This window comes from Diplotaxodon limnothrissa, linkage group LG2, assembly GCF_057381915.1.
Source record: "Diplotaxodon limnothrissa isolate DT_005_m linkage group LG2, D_limnothrissa_male_GT1.1, whole genome shotgun sequence".
Classification (NCBI taxonomy): domain Eukaryota; kingdom Metazoa; phylum Chordata; class Actinopteri; order Cichliformes; family Cichlidae; genus Diplotaxodon; species Diplotaxodon limnothrissa.
The window spans coordinates 5,951,837-5,970,776 of record NC_140597.1 but is presented as its reverse complement, the minus strand read 5'-3'; the positions used below and the strand labels follow the sequence as shown (position 1 = coordinate 5,970,776).

Genomic DNA, 18,940 nt, shown 5'->3' with positions numbered 1-18,940 from the left:
ATACCTTCATTCTACCACCATATTTAACATAGCGTCGCTGAGGACCCCAAAAACAGTTTATTGTAAAAGGAAAATAGTAAAACCTTTTTTTTTCTTGCAGCACCATTAGTTATATAATATCTGTCATGTAAGGACAAAAAATAGATTATTATTATGAGAGATCTGGGCTAGAGGACCCTGAAGATGGAATATGCAAGTAAGGCCATGCATTTGAAAAAAATATACATATTAATTAAAAAAATTAATGCAACATAAAATTATTTTGTTTCGTTGTGTTTTCTGACCTCACTTTATTTAACAAAGGGGCCATCCTCACAGAAAGTATTTTAATATTACTTCAATGAAATTTAATTACATAACAATTTTTTTTTCAAATAAGATATTGTATTATATTAGTCTTATAGAAAAATATAACCATCATCAGCACTTCTGAAGCCTCTGCATCAGAAGTAATATACATTGTCCTCTATAGAGCACTTTCTCTGCTTGCTTGTCTTAATGAGATCATATAGGAGCTTTCCCAGTTGACATGCTAGATACATGTTGGTCTGAAGTAAAGACATGTCCCATCTGTGTTTTAATCCATATTTGAAAATCAGTCAGAGTGTGGCCATTTGTAAAACTGCCTTTAGTCTGCCAGAGTGTGAATATTGAAAACCCAGTTATTTGTTACACCCAGGAAAGGCATGGATTAGCATTGCTTTTTAGTACATATATATTTGATGCGTGGATCAGCTCATAGAACAGCTTGAAAGATACATGCCACACCCTCTGCATAGCAGCACACACACAAAAACACATGCAGTACATTCTATAATTTATTGAGCATTCGGCTTTCAATTACTACTTTGATTTTCCCGTGTTGCCATTCATTTTAAAATAGGATCCTAAGCCCCACCGATCGATTTACCCATTTACGCATTGCACTTTATGCTCAGTACCTTTCTGCCAATATATCACAACTGGCTGGTTAGCATGATGGAGCTCAATCTGGGGAAGATTCTGGGGGAGGGTAACTTCACTAGTCATTCCTGGAGAGCCCCCTAATGGATAAAAATGTGAATGACCGCTGTACTTCTCTACAGAGCTGACAAGGTGTAGATAGCATTGCGTAGCTGAAAAAGCAGGCTGTGGACATGAATGAGTAAACCCTGTTCCATGAACAGTTCCTTGAAATTCAACTCCATCAATTAATGAGGTGTTTGTGATGTTGGCTCTGATGTTGGTCTAGTGTTTATATATGTTGTTTCTAGCTAATTTAATTGTCTTAAGTGCTGTATAGTTTTGCCAGCCAGCATTTATGCTTCTGGTGCAAATAAAAAAATCTGTCTTTATGGGCAGCTGATTGAAAAACTAAAAATTCTGTGTGTGACTGGAGGTAATTTGAGCGCCTTAGCTCACCTGCCATGGACCAGGTGCCTGTTGACGAATGAGGTTAATGTTGCTGTCAAAACTCTGCGAGGGAAAGTTGCACAGTAGGGCAGGGTGCCGACTGACAACTTTTGTGCTGTACTGCCCTTACAAGACTGCACTAGTCAGCACCCTCAAAGAAAGGGGCAAAGACGATAAAAACATCCTTTTCCAGGGTCATGCAAGTCATTTTCACATCCACTGCTCCAGCTCTAGCATTTTTGTATCTTTGTCCAACCCTTCTCAAGCCCCCAACAAAGCCCAACAGGTTTTGCTCAGATCCCAAGATACATACTTTTGCCAGGGTTGGCAGACAGATGAGTGGTGCATGCAATCACACGCAGAATCCCAAACCTGCCTGCTTTTCTCTTACACTCACTCTCTTTTTTCCCCTCTATCAAACACAAACACTTTGTTCCCCCCACACACATACACACTCACACACACAAGCCTCTGGCCTAGTCTGCTACTTTATCTTTTATGTGTGTTTAAAAATTAATTCCCCAAAATTTCCTCTTAGACCTCCATTTCTCTGGTTGTTATAACAAAGAAAATCACATGCAATGCTGCCGATACTCTGTTATGTCACTGTGTAATGTGACGCAGATTAACAAGAGTCTAATCTCCTGTCCACTAATTTACATCAATGTGGCTAAAACAAACAACAGTGGGAGATGTGTTTGGCTCTGGTAACAACCCTGGAGTGAGAACTCTTTGCTATGATGAGAGGGAATAGCCGGGATGCTCATCTGTTATTCTGTTTTTTCTGTGGCACGATGAAAAGCATTCTTACCAAATCCACTGGAGGAGAGGCATATTGGAGAGGGATTGGTCTTGCTGCTGGTTGGCATGGCAGCAGATTCGTGCTTGACGACTCCCAGACAGGAGTGTTCTGAGAAAGGCATTTATGCTCTCTGTCTCCAGTCTGAAAAGAGCGGACTAAAAAGACAGTGTTTGTGTTGCTAATCTGCGTCATCTCTGTGGCAGATATTGTATCTATTAATAATGTACAAGAAGGAAAACTATGTAGCAAGAAAGCTTTGTGAATATTAAACACAGTTTCTTTGCTGGGTACTGAAAGGTTCTCCTTTCTCCACTGCAACATGTAAAAGGTCGCTTTTTTATTTTCATCCTGCTCACTGTGAGTATGTCGCCTTATTTGTAAATCTGAGAAACCACTGTTGAACATGGTGATTCTGAACACATGTCGACGTGTAATGATCAGGGTATTCTGCATTATTGATGAGCCATCTGTCAAAGCCCTGCAGCAGTCTAAAAGATGACTTTTAGAGAAGAAAGCTTCTCGATTCACTGACCTCCAACGAGGACAACAGGGATGAGCTAAAGTGATGTTTTGTCCTTTTCCAAAATGATTTTTTGCTGTTACAAATTATCAAACATTAATGCATTTAAACTGGAAATATACAGTTTTGCCCTTCTCAATAAGTTCATTTTTGCAGATAACAAACTTCCTGTATACATTTCCACATCAAAGGTAACAGAGTTGGTAAATGTATTGACACTCCCACCCCTTTAGTTTATTTAACATCACAGAAAATCCATTTTTAGCATTGCTCATGTCACTCCATGTTGTTTTATTGAAACCAGCTTGAACTGAATCTGTCAAGCCTGTGCAAATGTAAACAATGTCCTTGAAATCCAAATATCCGAATTGGCAGCACTGAATGAGAGGTTAGCGTGCCTGTTGACGCAAATGGCAAAGTGATTAATCCCAGACTGTGAAGAGTCAGTGAAACAAGGCTTTATTCAATGCAGTGCAGCCACTAGTTAAACACAGGTATAAATAATAAAGGCTGAACTCCTGAACTACATGTCTTAAGTGCTGACATTGGTCAATATTTTCACTGGCACACCAAAGGAGTTTGGAGCATGGCCATATGTCTCTGCACTTCATAATGTTTACTGGTATTATGGATTGGCAGGGCGGTCAGAGGAGACAGACAGTCGTGTAATTACAGACAGACTCACAAGCCTGACAAGTCCACAAACGACATGATGCTTTTAGTCTTGTTTTTTCTCTCACACTAAAATTTATAGTTTATGTTGACTGTAGTTTTTTTCATTTTAAAATCCAGTAATATATATATTATAATATATTATAGTGTAATATATGTTATATTATACTATATTAATATATTACTGAAAATGTTCATTACTGACCATAATGGAAGTCAAAAATAAAAAATATAGATTTTTAAGAAACCAATATATATTTGTACTTTTCATTAAAAAATACTTAAAATCTTCAATCTGATGGAATGCACCACTAAAGACAACAATCCCAGAACTAGAGTATAAAACTGCATATAAAAGATGGATGTAGTCATCATGACATCACCCAAAGATCAGTTAAGACCTATCACGAGGGTACAAGTTGGATATTTGCAGTGTTGCACTCTAAGATATTTGTAATCAGAGATTGGCTGAATGTGTCAAATCTGACCAAGAAACCGAGGGACACTGTTCAACCATTTGCTAATCAGTTGTCAAGTCATAATTTTTAAGCTGGTATCCCTGTTTATCTGCCTTTATAACTCTATGAACATCATGACACATTAAAGGTGATTTTAAAATATCTAAAGAACTAATCATATTAATATGATGATCAGAAACTTAGTAAAGTCACACAACATGGGAGCAGAAGGACATTTTGCAGGGTTTTTTTGCAACTACAGGAGTCACTCAGCTTAAAGACCCGAAGTGCCATTTGAGGAGTGATTGGGATACTGAAACAGTACTTGTGTGCTTACCAATCATTTTGTAACTGATAAGTCAAAAATCTAAAAGTCATTCTTAGGTTGTACTAAGTAAATCTATAAGCAATATGCCACAAGACTTCTGTGAGATCTCTCTACAAAGAAAACTCAAATGACGACAAGGAAACAGTGCTTGTCGTCATTTACATTCTTTAGTCACACATACATTCAAAGAGAAAAAAACAGATAACATCAGGTAGGATATGCATGTCAATAAAGCAAAATGTTACAGTTACAGATTACAAGAGGTGATAAAAGTGGTTTAATGTTAGATTTGAAAGAAATATAATGGCAAGCAGGGAAGTAATAGACAGACAGACAGACAGCGGACATACTAGGATAGGTGGATAATTCAGAAAGCTATGAGAAGCATATGTCTGTGGTGCCTTTGCTAACTATAGCTAGCAAGAAGCAGCATTGTCTTTCTAGTGACTTAACAGGTGTGGAGTGTAAAACAATCCTTTGACAAAGTGGAAATCTAATATTTAATAAAGCTAAGGGCCTTACATCAGAATTTAACCCCAGGTTGTATTTTTTAGGGCTGACAGTTTTTTCCTCTGCTTGGCAAGGTTGTGGTTTTCTCCACAAGATGCTATCTCCAATACAACAAAACAATGTGAAAGTAAAGTTTTTACTTTGCTACTGGAAATTTGTTTTGGAGTACAATTAAAGAGGCCTGGGTCTCTTGTGCAGTCAACAATGTTTAATTAAAAACTATATTTCAATGACATGTGGTGTAATAGGCCTGTCAAAAGACCGCATCATTGGTCATTAATCGCCAAAAGTAACAGCTGCTTATGCTGCACTATCCTTAGATTCTTCAACTTGAGATTTGACCGCAATGCACTAGTGATTTCCAGTTTATTTTTATCCATTTAACTCGGGCTGTAAATAATAGAGATCTCATCTCATGCAGCTACCCTGCTGTTACAGATATTTATTTTTGTATTCTTTTTTTAAATGAGGTTAAATCTTTATTGCCCTTGCAGCTTTATTAACAATCTCACCTTCAGAACGACCGTGCCAATGGGAGTCTTAAAGGAGCTGACAGACTAATAATGAGGCAAGAACACAATTAAAGATAACAGGCTCAACTCTAAGTTCAGATTTCCAGCTACAGCACCAGCAATAGCTGGATTGGTTCTATTAACAAATCATATCTAAGACACCAAAAACATGTCCTGCCCTTTCTCTGTTCACTGTGCCAGGTACGACTTTGTGGAAATAGAAGATCCGACTGAGAAGACAATCCTGGGTCGCTGGTGTGGGTCACAATCGCTCCCAGGTGGTCACATTTCCAAGGGAAGCCAGATCACTATTCGCTTCATCTCCGATGAGTATTTTCCCTCTGAGCCGGGATTCTGCATCCGCTACTCCCTGCTGCCTGTGGTACGTGCATGATTAACTGCTAAAATAAAATGTGCATTGTGAGTAGGTAAACACTTAGCTGTCAGCGTTTCTTTCCTGCCATCTTCATCTTGGGAATTTACATGGCAGTGAGCAGTGCCTCTCCATGTAAGCACAATTAAAATAATTTGCTTGTTACATAACACGGGGTCTTAATTTGCAATCATCCATTCCTGCTTATGTGTACCCAAGGTTTTAAGCATCACTGGGGAGAAATTATGCTTAGGCACACTGGAACATCTGGCACCTGTACTGTCATTTATTTTAGTTATGAAGATACACTGAAGACAGAATAGCACATACACTTTTACAAAAGCAAAAACAATGTATACACAATAGCTGCAAAGGCGTAAGTCCAGTGAAGTTCATTCATGAATACTATCACATGTCGTCAATTCAATGCTTTATTGTCTTTTTACAATTGCATTTGTTATTTTTAGTCAGACAAAAAAGTTGACTGATACACAGGCTAGGACGCTTTGCAAAGATATCCATTAGCCTGATAGCCAAATGCTAAAAGCCACAAAATATTGGAAACTGAGTCATTAGATGCTGAGCGATGTAGTCCAAGAATAGAGTCTCTAATGTCTGTTTGAGCTCATAATTACAAATTGTAGTATAACACACGGTCTATGCAGGCACACACAATATTTCAAATAGTGTCTGACAATAAAGTAGAAACCACCAAGAAGTGAAACAGGGAAGGTATTTAACTTGCAGGAGAAGCTGGCAAATAAAGCTTCCTTTGCCTGCATCCTTATTTGAAAGGGGTTACCACAACGGAGACACATGTTTGATTTGGCATAGCTTTTTATGCTGGATGCCCTTCTTGACACAAACCTCCCAGGGATTTGTGTCTCCTCCTAGTCTTATGCTGGGGATCCTCCACGTGTTAGGCAAATGTGTTAAATACTACACTATGGAGTCAATCAGAGTATTATAATCAAACATTATACTGTTAAATAAACAAATTACACATATTTACAAAGTATATGCACCTAGAAAGAGGTAGGGCAAGTTCCACAAAATAACAAAATATTATCATAAATTTTTAATTTTTAAATAAAACTAATAAACAGTAAATTTTGATATTACAGCTGGTGTTGCAGGTGGACTGGTTCTCTACATGACTGATTGTCTTGTCTAAAAATATTCAAAACAATGCAGCTGAGGTGTAGCTGTTATATGAAGCATCTAATCCCTCTGTTTTTTTATTTCTCCATGAATTCTGTCGATATATTATAACCTTGGCTTTTAGACGAAAATAAATCATTGAAGTGTATCAATGTTAATGGGAATTATTATTAAAATAATGCTTTATTTGAATCTTTAAGAAGTTATCCTTGCCATCTGTAATAAACCCTTTAGAGCACATTGCATTTGGCATCTATCAAAAAGAGGATTTTTTTGTACTGTAGTGTACTCTAGTTACTACAACAACAACATAATCATGAGCAGAATCCTTGCCATGCAGGCTGAACATCTGAACCAAAAAAGAGCAGTCATTATCATTATCACAGAAGCTTAACTTACTATGAAGCACAGTCACTGTATCCTGCTGGTTTCAATGGTCTTCCTTGATTACCCCTGACCCTTTCCTCTTGTTCTCATTCCTCTTGTACTCCACATTAACAAGGATACAACAGAAATTCCCAAAGACCTGCTGTTTCGCAGTGTAACCACTCAGAGAGATTTAGATTTATCTCTCCAAACAAGTTTACCTTTCAACAAGTGGAAGGCCAAAAGTAATGGTGGACATACATCAGTGGAATTTAAAGGCTTGGTGCTTTGATTCATCTGAGTTCATCTATAATTCTCGTAAAAAATTGTATCATGTTCAGATGTTGACTTTTGCCTTTCTTTATCATCCATCATTTCCTCTCTGTTTTTACATAAAACTTGCTCAACATCTTTCATTACATCTTTCATTCAAGTGTTAAGGAAGGTTTTCACCGATTTAAGCAAAGCACTCTCTGATTTATGGGTCAGTCATAGCAGAATGTCACAGTTTTGCAGCGACAGTGTTAAAGTTGCTATTTTCAGACACATTTTTACATTGTGGCACCTAAACTGGATCTCCTTCATCAGCCATGTTGAAGCCATACCTATTTTAGCATTAGATTTATTTACCTACTTGTTTTCTCTAATATTATTAACATGCATTTATGCATCTATACACAGAAGTTAAAAGTGAAGAATGAGCAGTTCATAGTTGAGATAACCATCCTAAATAAAGCATAAATAACAGTTAAGAGCAACACAACGCCTAAATATATGTGACATTTCATAAAACATTTTAATTGGAAAAGAAAGAGTACTTCACGAAACAGCAGGTATTTGAGAAGTTTGAACTTAAACTTAATCCCTTAATAGCAGATTGACATTATTCTCCGGTGTTCAGTTCCTTTCCATAAACTGTTTGATGAAACAGAGACCAAGTTTTTCCTTCATGTTCCAACTCTAGAAGGTGCGGAAACCATGATGGGGAAAAGGAAGTTTGGCCTCCGCACGTTCGGTCTGCCTTCCCTTTGAACCTTCCTCTGACAGAGGAGGAGCACACAAGAACAGCAGCACTCTGTTTCCTCTGTGGTCAACCAGCAGCTACTGGAACCTCATGCCATGCAGGGGCCAGTACTTTAGTATATATTTAAACAAGCAATAATTCCTCCCCACCACTTCCATGGAATGAAAGGGGGAAAAAATAAGACCCAGCCTGTAATTCACAGGAAGAAATTTTAGAAAAAGCAAAAAGGCTGAGGCAAAGAGGTTGTTAAAACACAGAAGGAGAAGGAGGCTGTTGAATAGGGCATAAGCGGTGTTGAGTGGTGTGCACTGCGGGTTACAGGGACAAACAAAACATACATCATTGTGTCTGTGAGGTCTCAGTCCCCAATTAAACTGCACTGTTACTTTGAAAGGAAACATCATCCTACCACCTTTGTTTATTTAAATGGATTGAAAAGAGTTTTACACACTCAGGATCTATGTGCCTTATGCTTGTCTGAATAGCAGCAAACTACACTAATCATATAAAACTGTCTAATTGTAAACATGAAGACTTGAATAGAAGCTAATGGAGCAGGTAAAGAATGCAAGTCTTTCCTAAAGAGAATGAAAATGACTGGCAAAGTCATACAGGAGCTTTACCGTTGGCATGATGAAACTAAGGTTTGTTTTTACGGCAACCTCAATTGCAGTGTGTGGCATATAGTGCGAGCAAAAAACACTTTTTTCACGCACAACAAACCAAGTTGCTTACTCAAAGTCCTCTTGTGCAAGGAAGTGGTTTTCAAATCCATGTGAATGAGAAGATATTGTTTTTCAGAGCTATTTCAAAAAGCTATTTCAGAATTGTCATCTCAACATAGTTAGTTGAACCTGTCATTTTAGATACCAGAAATAAGAACGTGTGGTTGTGCTTTATGAGAACAAAGAGACTCCGAAACAAGGAAATCACTGCTTGAGAACAAAGTTCTTCTTCGGGGTAAGGGGGTTTAGAGGCTTTGGTAGTGATAAGAAGCACTTTAAAATCTTCTGAATAAACAGTTTCAGCCTTTCAAAAGCAAGTGATATTTTTTGAAACATGCACTCAGCTCACTGCCCAAGTGGCCTTGACTGCAAGTTGGGCAATACCATTTTAGGATGCTGTCTCTGTGTGCTTCAACTTATATAAGATTCGAAATTGCATGTACTTCAGTTTGGTTTGAGGACAGAAGACTCCACAATGTCTGTGCTTAATATGCAGAATTGTCTAGTGTGCCTTGGGCTGCTGGCTCAGCATTTATTATTTATTTATTTCATAAAAGATATAAATGGAAGATAATAAGAGTTGCTAAGGTAGACAAAACAAAATCATAGATACCAGTCTGGTCTATTAAAAACACTTAATAAAAGTTAAAAATTGTGATTTTAGCCAAATGTTTAGTCATTCTGTCGTGTCACCGCAAAGTGTCTTACAGTTTAATATTTATGTCTTGTGCTTTCTATTACTAAGTCAGTCAATTCAGTTTTGTCTATATAGCCCTAATTCATAATAACAGGCCATCAAGGGCCTTTATATTGTAAAGTAAACACAGGGACAAAAGTTTAAAAAATAGCAAATCCTAACATTCAGACTGTCCCCTGTGAATAAGCGCTTGGTGACACTGAGAAGGAGGAACTTCCTCTTAACAGGAAGGCTCATAGAGGGGCAGCCATCTGCTGTGACCAGTTGATAGGGTGAGGGCAAAGACAAGAGTCTAGACAAGGACAAGACACAATCTATTAAAGACATTCAGTAGTGGCATAAAAATGCTTGGAGTATGAAAAGAGTTGAGTGGGGAAGAATGCACAGTACATCGTGGGAAGTCCCCCAGCAGCCTGTCTACATAACCAACAGATGATTCACACTGAGCCCTAACTATAAACTTTATGAAAAGGAAGGTTTTGGAAAGAGGGAAAAAACGAGCTCAAAGCCTTTGCTGAATACTGCTTTACTCACTTTGTTTTAGCCATTTGTGTTTTAGATGTTCATTTATCACAAAATGACAACTAATGAAGACCTTGTGAAGCAACTGGTTATTTTTTTTACACAGAAAGTTAAAACTCTTACATGATAAATCTTAATTATACATTAGCTACAACTACTAAAACGCCCTTGAGGAACTTCATCTAATATGGAACATGTGTGCATTGTTTCTATAGTTAATTAGTTTATTTGACCCTGAAAAAGCGTTACAGAATATATCATAACTGTTCATACATCTATGTCTTACACCTGACACACAGACACTGCTCTGAATTCAGTTTTGGTGGTCCATGTAAGGACTTTGTTCCTGAATTCCCTTAAATTGGCTCCCTCATCTGCTACTTATAGCTTTATTCACACCATCTTGATGTGTCTCTGAAGGATTGCTTGGCTTCTCTATCTGACGCTGAGCTTGCAGAGTGTTGCTAATTGGGGGAGTGTTGCACCATCGACATTCACAAGCTGTTAATGGCTTCCAGTCCATACAGTTAGCCACTGCCAAGGCTCAACTAATAAGAATCACAGATTCTCTCTGTTGTCTGGAAATACAGCTGCATCACTCATACGTATGGTGCTATATGACCATTTTTTTTCCTATAAATAATTCTTTCACATTTGTGATTGTGTATCTCAGTTGGTGCCAAATAAACCAAAGATATGCTCAGTGGTTATAAAGGAAACCTCATTAGCATGAGTCATATCTGTGGCGTGAACACAGCTGTGCATCAGCAGTATTTTTCCAGCCTGTGGTGCAGCCATGTCAAACCACTGGCATCTCATTTTAAAGTCATTGCCAGGGGGCTTGGATTTTGAGCACACTTACGATGCCAATAAATCTTATTAGTGTTGTTGGCGTTCTACCTTTTCATTCACTATGAAGATCTTTCTATATTTTTTTAAACTTTTAATTACCTTTGTGTCTAGTCCAATTTACAGAAGTATGCATCTTAATCCTGCTGTCTTCGTATGCTTCAGCAGTCAGCTGACGCGCATTATAGTTACTCTACATACATGTATTCATATTATCAGCTAGGTAAAACATTTATTTTACAATGTTTATCTTTACAATGTTAGTACCAATGAGAAAAACTGCCACTCTTCATTCAGTCCTCTCATTTATTCCCTTAAAACACAGCTGCCAAAAGGCAACATTTTTAGTGTTTTCAAGCTTTTTTTATGTTGCTGTTGTTGTGTCACAATGTTTCCTTCTACCTGTCAGTCACGTAAGATTAGAGAGACCAGTGAGCTGACATGTTGCACCATCACAAGACTGAAAGGTCTAACAGATTAGCTCCTTCTCTCGTGGGAAGAGTAACACACCAGGTATCAATCTTCTCTGTGACTGCTTGCTGTATCTCACTAGAGAGTTCAGAGCTTGAAACAAATAATACTGTTGCCAACCAAATCTACAGAGATAAATGTTGGAATGGAAAGTGATCAAAGGAGGTGGCAAAGATGCGATCTCATTTGGCAGCTTAAAAAATGTCTCTCATTAATTCCGATTTGTTTGTTTTTTTGCATCGGCGAGGGGGACTAATATAAAAAAATGTGTATTATTTTTAAATAATTAAATTATAATTATACTATTGCATTACTCAATGCATGGTCAGTTTTTTAAATGTTGAATTTGTTATCACGTTTGTCATGTATGACAAATTCTCATTTTCATTTTTATTTACAGACTGAAATTTCAGTCTTCAGTATGTTTCTGTCAAATGTAAGCGAATGCCTTCCAGTTTGGCCCAGTGTGGAAATCCCTGCATGTGTCTGTGATCCTCAGAGACTGTAGTCACTGTTAATCGAAATATTAGTTTGAGCCCCTGCTACAGTACGATGTTATGATTTTCAGCTTAACTCAAGTCCAGTTCACCATATCGTTTAATGACCTGTAACTCAAATTAAACTTTATATTTTATCATGATGTAAAATGTACAATAGCAGAGTAAGGTCATTTTTAACATCCTGTCACCAATGACAAAATTCCTCCTTCACTATAATTATCCTGTTTTAATATTTATAACCTAAAGTACACTTCCAACTTTTAAATGTCACACAAAGTGGCTGAGGTTTAAGTATCCTTGAGGCAGTTTATGTAATGAGGTAATTATTTGACCTTATTATGTATGGCACATTTCATCTTATTGAGAGAGTTGTGTATTTATTATGAAAGCTTGTTTAAAGACTTTTTCCATCAAAACCCAAAGCTATGCAAGTTGGACTCTTTACATTTAAAAAAACACTTTTTTTCAGTTAGTATGCAAATGACCCATCTGTTCCATCTCTCTTCATTTGATTTGTTGGTTTTCCCACAGAGTGTACCAGAGCCCAACGCCCCTGCAGTTCTCCCTCCATCCCTGCAGGATATTGAGGAGCTGTCAGAGGCTGTGACGGAGCTGAGCACTGTAGAGGAGGTCATGAAGTACCTGGAACCAGAACGATGGCAGATGGATATGGAAGAGTTGTACAAACCTACATGGCATGTGCTGGGGAAATCATTCATCCACAGTAAGAAGGCCCGAGGTAGGACATTATTAACATGTTTGTTTTCATGAATTAAATGTAAATTTAGTCCAAGAGCCACTACTGAAATGATTAATATTAAAAGAATATGTTTTGGTGAAATGTTGTGTTGAAATAATAACATCTGATGCATTTGAGGTGGAGCTGATCTCAATCTTCTGAGGGAAGAAGTTCAACTCTACAGCTGCACGCCACGTAATTTCTCGGTATCCCTGCGTGAAGAGCTGAAAAGGACAGATGTCATTTTCTGGCCCAGCTGCCTCCTGGTGAAGCGCTGTGGTGGAAACTGTTCCTGCTGCTCTCACCGCTGCTACGACTGTCAGTGTATTCCTGCCAGAGTCACAAAGAAATATCATGAGGTAAATATCAATTTGATCATGGCATGATGAAATCCATTTGATGTTTATTTTGTTAGTTTTTATCTGAACACATAATAATATGAAAAACACCTGCAATATGAGGTAGAAAAAAATAGTTTTAATTATGGAATACGTGAATATTACTGCAGTTTTATTCAGATTTATATTGATTTTTTTAAACCTGGTTTTGTGCTATTCTGTTTTCTAAAGTTATTTTGGTCATCATCTTGGTAGAATCCTTTGTTATTTGCCTTTTACTTATCATTTTGATACAAATATGGATTCTACTTTCTCTCCTAATAGCGTGTGGAAGTAATATAGGTTGTTTGTACAAACAGAAGGCTTAGTGGTCTCTAAGGCCAGCAAATGCTGGGCCACAAGCAGAAATTGGTTACACGGACTTTGAAAGCTTTGAAAGGTTTTCACTTCTTCACAAAGCTTTACAAAAGTAATTTGTTTTCCCCTGATCTATGACATTTTAAAACTTGTCCTTGTATTCAAACAACAGATTTAAAAGATTGACAGTTACTCCCAAATGATTATATGTGGTTTAGAAAAACCACCACATTGTTTATGGATCTTGTAGTGAAACAGTGCAAAGACAGTTAAAATCAGATTGCCATTTCTTATTTTGTGAATTTTAACATTCTAATTTTTTTTTTAACCTTCCAAAGTTTGCTACTTGCATACCATGTTACTTAAAAAGTGTTTGCATTTCAATCAAAAATGGAGGATTTTTTGAAACCCAAACCTGATTTATGTACATTTTAACATGCATTTTTCAAAACAAAACAAAACAAAATGAACAATGAACATAGAATTTTAACACATCTGGGTTTTTATTTTTTTTACCATTACATGCAACATGTCTTACACATGTCAAAGCAAAATATTATTGGTTGGACTGGTTTGATATTTACAATGTACTTCACAAAGATTTTTTTTGTTATACCAAAATCACACAAACATTTCCACCCATCATCCGTGGTTCCACTTTGCAAAGCAGCAGTTAAAGGTCTAAATAACCTATCCACTCAACATGCTTTAAAAACACTGCTTCTGGCCTCTTTTGTAAACAGGTTCTACTGTTGAAACATCGAAGTGGTGTACGAGGTCTCCAGAAGTCCATGACAGATGTGCCCTTGGAACACCATGAAGAGTGTGCCTGCGTGTGTAAAGATGATTCTGACTGACCTCAGACATGTGTAACAGCTGCCAACGGAAGCATGCGGATGTTAGAAATGAACCTCTGCCGCTGTTCCTATCTCATCCACTACCACTGGAAGCTAACAAGATTCTCCTTTTATCCTGATGTCCTTTTACTAATTGGATGAAGCAGAACGGACTGGAATCTAATAAATCTTCCAAATGGATTTGACTGCTGTGGAATACCAATAGAGTGCTCTGAGTCCATTTTAGAAAGGCCAAAAAAAAAATCACTGGAGCAGATCTGGACCATTACCTATGAGCTCTGAAGACTATTTTCTTCCATTCTTCTGAGATAAGAACACTGAGGCATTTGCGCCATTTCTTCCTGAGGTCTTTTTTAAAGTTCAGTCAGTGTGGGCTGATACTGTCATGAAAAATGGGAGCTTCTTTGTTCAAGTACTTTTTTATATCTATAAGTGAGCTGGCTCCAGCTGCCTTGCCTTGCTCCCTTGGCTCCTCTATTATTACCATCAAGGCAAAGAAAGGTGGTTTTTAGCCGTTTCCTTTTGCTCCCCTCTTGTTTTACCACAGTTTGTCTGTGGCAGTGTACAAACACAGTATAGTTGAAATGTAACACTAATGAGACTGCATTACGTGTAAATATTTTGTTTACATTTCTTTTCTTTATTAGTGTGCATTTTCTGCCAAAGTTTTTCAAAGATAAGATCAAAGTTGCACATTCAGAATCAGTTAGAACTCCTTTTTTAAGTCTTCATTTGATCCATCTCAGCAATATTAAATCTGCTTGCTCAAGACATGCCTGGCGTCAAACCATTTTTTTTTTTCAACATTTGAGATTGTTCACAATAAGTATTTATTTGTTTAAGGAAAGGGAATTTAGGTCCAAGATGACTTGTGTGCTACATATTTCCTGTTTACTAGCCTCCTCTCTGTTTGTAATTTTTACATTTTGATTTTCTTGTGGATGTTTTTTTTTTTTTTTCATTTTTCTGTATGCCAATATTATTTATCTCTACTTTTGCTACAACTGTTTGTGTATTTTATAGTATTGGAAAGCAAAAATAAATTCTTCCATTTCTAACAGAATATGTAGTACTTGGGATTGGAAACTTTGATCCAACCACTGATATGAATATAGTACAAAACTCCGAAAAACAAAGGCACACATACTTATGAAAATCATCATCCACCGATATTATTGTAACCATGAAAGTAAATGTTTCGTTTCTAAAATGTTTTCACAAAAAATAAAAAATGAACAATTTTGCCCCACTAAAGTGGGGATGGGTTAATTGGAAACTCTAAAGTGCCCATAGGTGTGAATATGAGTGCGAATGGTTGTCTGTATATATGTGTTAGCCCTGCAACAGACTGACGACCTGTCTAGTGTGTACCCTGACTCTGGCCCTAAGACATCTGGGATAGCCTCCAGCGCCCCCTGCAACCCTGAAAAGGATAAGCGGAAGTGAATGGATGGATGAACAATTTTGCCACATAATGTAAACAGCGAGTCCCATTTATGAAATAGAAAAGTGTGACGTATTATATTATTCAGTGAATTTTTCTCAGCACAAACTTTGGTTTACTTCTGATGCACATCAAGGTGAATAATAATGCCAGGCAATCCACTAAATGTTTTGGTAACCCAAAATGAAGCATTATATTTATTCACGTCCAAATTTCAGTTAACATTCCACTAAATTTAGGGTCAGATATACATGTTGTGCCAGTTCAAACTGGGTTTGAAGTACTCTTGGTATTTACAATGAGAGCACAGTGACAGTATTGCACGTAACAGGTGGGAACTCAGACATGTTTGCGATTGGCCCAGGTGCATATGTGTTTCTGGGAGTTCTTTTCTCAAGTCAAAAAAGATAGAGAGAGGAAAATATTAACACTAAGTGTGATTTACTAATGCTTGTAACACGCAATTTACTGCTAACTGTGCCAGGAAAAAAAAGCATGTCTCATTTTTTGTGCCAGATACTGAATTGAATTGCCTGTGTTTAAAAAACATTACATGTAAAACGAACCACACCTATGCGGGGATCGTGTGCACATGCTATTTTGTCCTATTTAGTAAATCTGGCCTTTACCCATCGATGGATAAGTGTAAAGAATATCCCAAAGCCTATTTAGAAAACCAGTTCCTGTTGAAATCTTATAATGGAATATAAACTGATGCATTTAAACCCTGAATTTATTAAATAATAATTTATATGGAAGTCTAGATTGCTAAATCAAACACTTTACCGTGGTTTACTATAATATCTTGTGACTATTGGCAATAGTCGTGCAAATATTGTATACAAATGAGTAAATAGTAGGTTGGAATTACACTGTAGAGAATGATTTAGAGAACATGATTTGCCAAATTTCTCACTAATCATGATTGTGTATGAGTATACTTTTTAATCCAATAACACAAAGTTGGCAGGATGAACGTATGTTTTCCTGAAGAAGTGTGTTTTTCACTCCACAAGCTCTTTATCACACTATGAGCAGTATTGTTCATTCTCCCCTTGGCCATCAGGTCACCCAGGAGGAGGTTCTCATTTGTCCATCTCACACTGCTGTCCTGGCCAATTACTCTGATCTAATGTGCACCCTGGCAGGCATCTGCGGTGACGCCAGATGCTACTGCACAAACCCGCCAGCTCCCAGTGTGGCTTTTATAATATTAAACAGATTGTCTTTCTTTGTTGATGCAGTGCTTCTTTGCAAAGGAAACCTCATTGCACTGGCACGAGATCTGATATAGTACGAGGAGTAGGTTTGTTGTGTTTATATGAGTGAGTGGATGTGTACAGTTTAAATCTAGCACTTCCGCCCTTCACCCACGTGCCTTTCTGCCTTTTGCCATATTTTTATGAAATCAAAGCAGCCTGAGTCAGGCTAGACCTCATCATCATAGCATAATATTTTTTGGGCAGTTAACCAATTGTAAAACAAACGCTTATTCTGTGTTCCAATTTAGGACTTTTTAAATATTCTGTAGCTTAAAAAGTAAAAACCTTGGAAAGTATTGTGCTGTAACTGCAGACACTCTGCGGTCCACAGAAAATTCAACATCAGTGATTCATGGCAATAAAGGTGATAATAGTATATGATTCTGCAGAAGCTTTTGGAATTACTCAGACCAAAGGTTGAAGCACAAGGACATTCTCTTTCTGCCTGTAAATGAATGCTCTTTACAACACAAGACATTCAGCTCAAATATTTCAAAGACGTATTTGAAAAATCCTGTTAACCTCTAATAAACTGCAGTTTTGACCTTGCCTATGCATGCCTCAATAGATGAAAAGATTAAACCTCGTACACATTCCTCCAAATAAGCACAGGAACATAATAAACTATCCCTCAATTCATTTCTTCACAGATGTCCCTAATAATTGTGTGAAGAGTTTCTATAACCCATCAGGTTCTACTGCTCACATCATCAATCATGTTTTGGTTGGAGACATAAAACATATATATTCATCCATCCAATCATTTTCTTCCACGTATCAAATTCTGTGCCCCAGTACGGCTGGAGCCTATCCCAGCTGTCACAGGGCGAGAGGCAGAATACACCCTGTGCAAGATGTCATTCTATCATAGGACTAACACAGAGACAGACAAACATTCACACTTACATTCACAATTAAAGCAAATTTAGAATCAGCAACTAACCAAAGATGCGTGTCTTTGAATTGTGGGAGGAGTCTGGAGTCCTGGAAAAGACCCCATGCAGACATGGGGGCTATGGCGGTAGGGAAATCTGGCCAGGATCCTTCTTGGACACCTCCTACAGTAGGTGAGGTGTTTCACGAGATTTCAGGACAGACCAAGGATAGAAAGAAGATTGTGTTTCTGGGCTGGCTAGTTATTTATTTCAGTTATTTTATATTGGGGTCAAAATTACACTAATTAGTTTTGTCATATAAACACAATATAAATCATGTTTACTTGAAATGACTGAAAACTAAGGGATTAAGAGTTAAAAGATGGTCGATTAGCTATTAAGTAAAAGTGGATTGTTTTTTTGGATAAAAACTACAAGTTGCATTAAAGAAAAAAAGCATTTTTGTAACTTGCCGAATTAATAATAATAATCTATTTTTTGTCCTTACATGACAGATATTATATAACTAATGGTGCTGCAAGAAAAAAAAGGTTTTACTATTTTCCTTTTACAATAAACTGTTTTTGGGGTCCTCAGCGACGCTATGTTAAATATGGTGGTAGAATGAAGGTATAATAAAAGAACTCAAACAAGCAGCGGCTGGTGTAATCTTTAAAGTTATTCATGTAGAAAAAAGCGCATTAGTTGGAAAACAACTGCAGCAATGTGTGCGGTCCAGCAACCAAGCAAAACTAAGTGTTCAGTAACTGAGCTCCAAGAATGAACTTAGTTCTATGACCTAAACCAAACTTCTCAGGCGTTGCAAGTGTGCCTGCTGCACGTCCCAGCTCCAGTCCAATCTGTAAAGAAGGCAGCCACACAAATAGGTAGACACAGAAGCTGGGTGGCTTTGCACAAAGAATGAAAATGCTGCAAATACAACTAGTATTGTATCTTTATAGTTTACTAATTAAACTAATTGACATTGAAAAACTAGTTCATGCATTTATTACTTCTAGGCTGGACTGGCTCCCTTCAGTGGCTTCCTGTTAAATCCAGAATTCAAAATCCTGCTCCTCACATAAAAGTCTTAAATAATCAGGCCCCATCTTATCTTAATGACCTTGTAGTACCATATCACCCTATTAGAGCACTTCGCTCTCGCTCTGCAGGCCTACTTGTTGTT

The 18,940-nt window shown here is 37.4% G+C and overlaps 1 protein-coding gene across 1 annotated transcript in view; it reads left to right on the top strand.

Annotated features, from left to right (window-relative positions):
• The window catches only part of pdgfc (platelet derived growth factor c), a 46,722-nt gene extending 31,612 nt beyond the window's left edge, over window positions 1-15,110 (top strand). The window contains exons 3-6 of the mRNA XM_085360245.1: window positions 5,396-5,576; window positions 12,414-12,621; window positions 12,760-12,980; window positions 14,060-15,110. Coding sequence (XP_085216371.1) covers window positions 5,396-5,576; window positions 12,414-12,621; window positions 12,760-12,980; window positions 14,060-14,173 — 724 coding nt within the window. The 3' untranslated portion in view covers window positions 14,174-15,110. The remainder of the gene's footprint in view (window positions 1-5,395; window positions 5,577-12,413; window positions 12,622-12,759; window positions 12,981-14,059) is intronic.
• The last annotated feature ends 3,830 nt before the right edge of the window (window positions 15,111-18,940 follow it).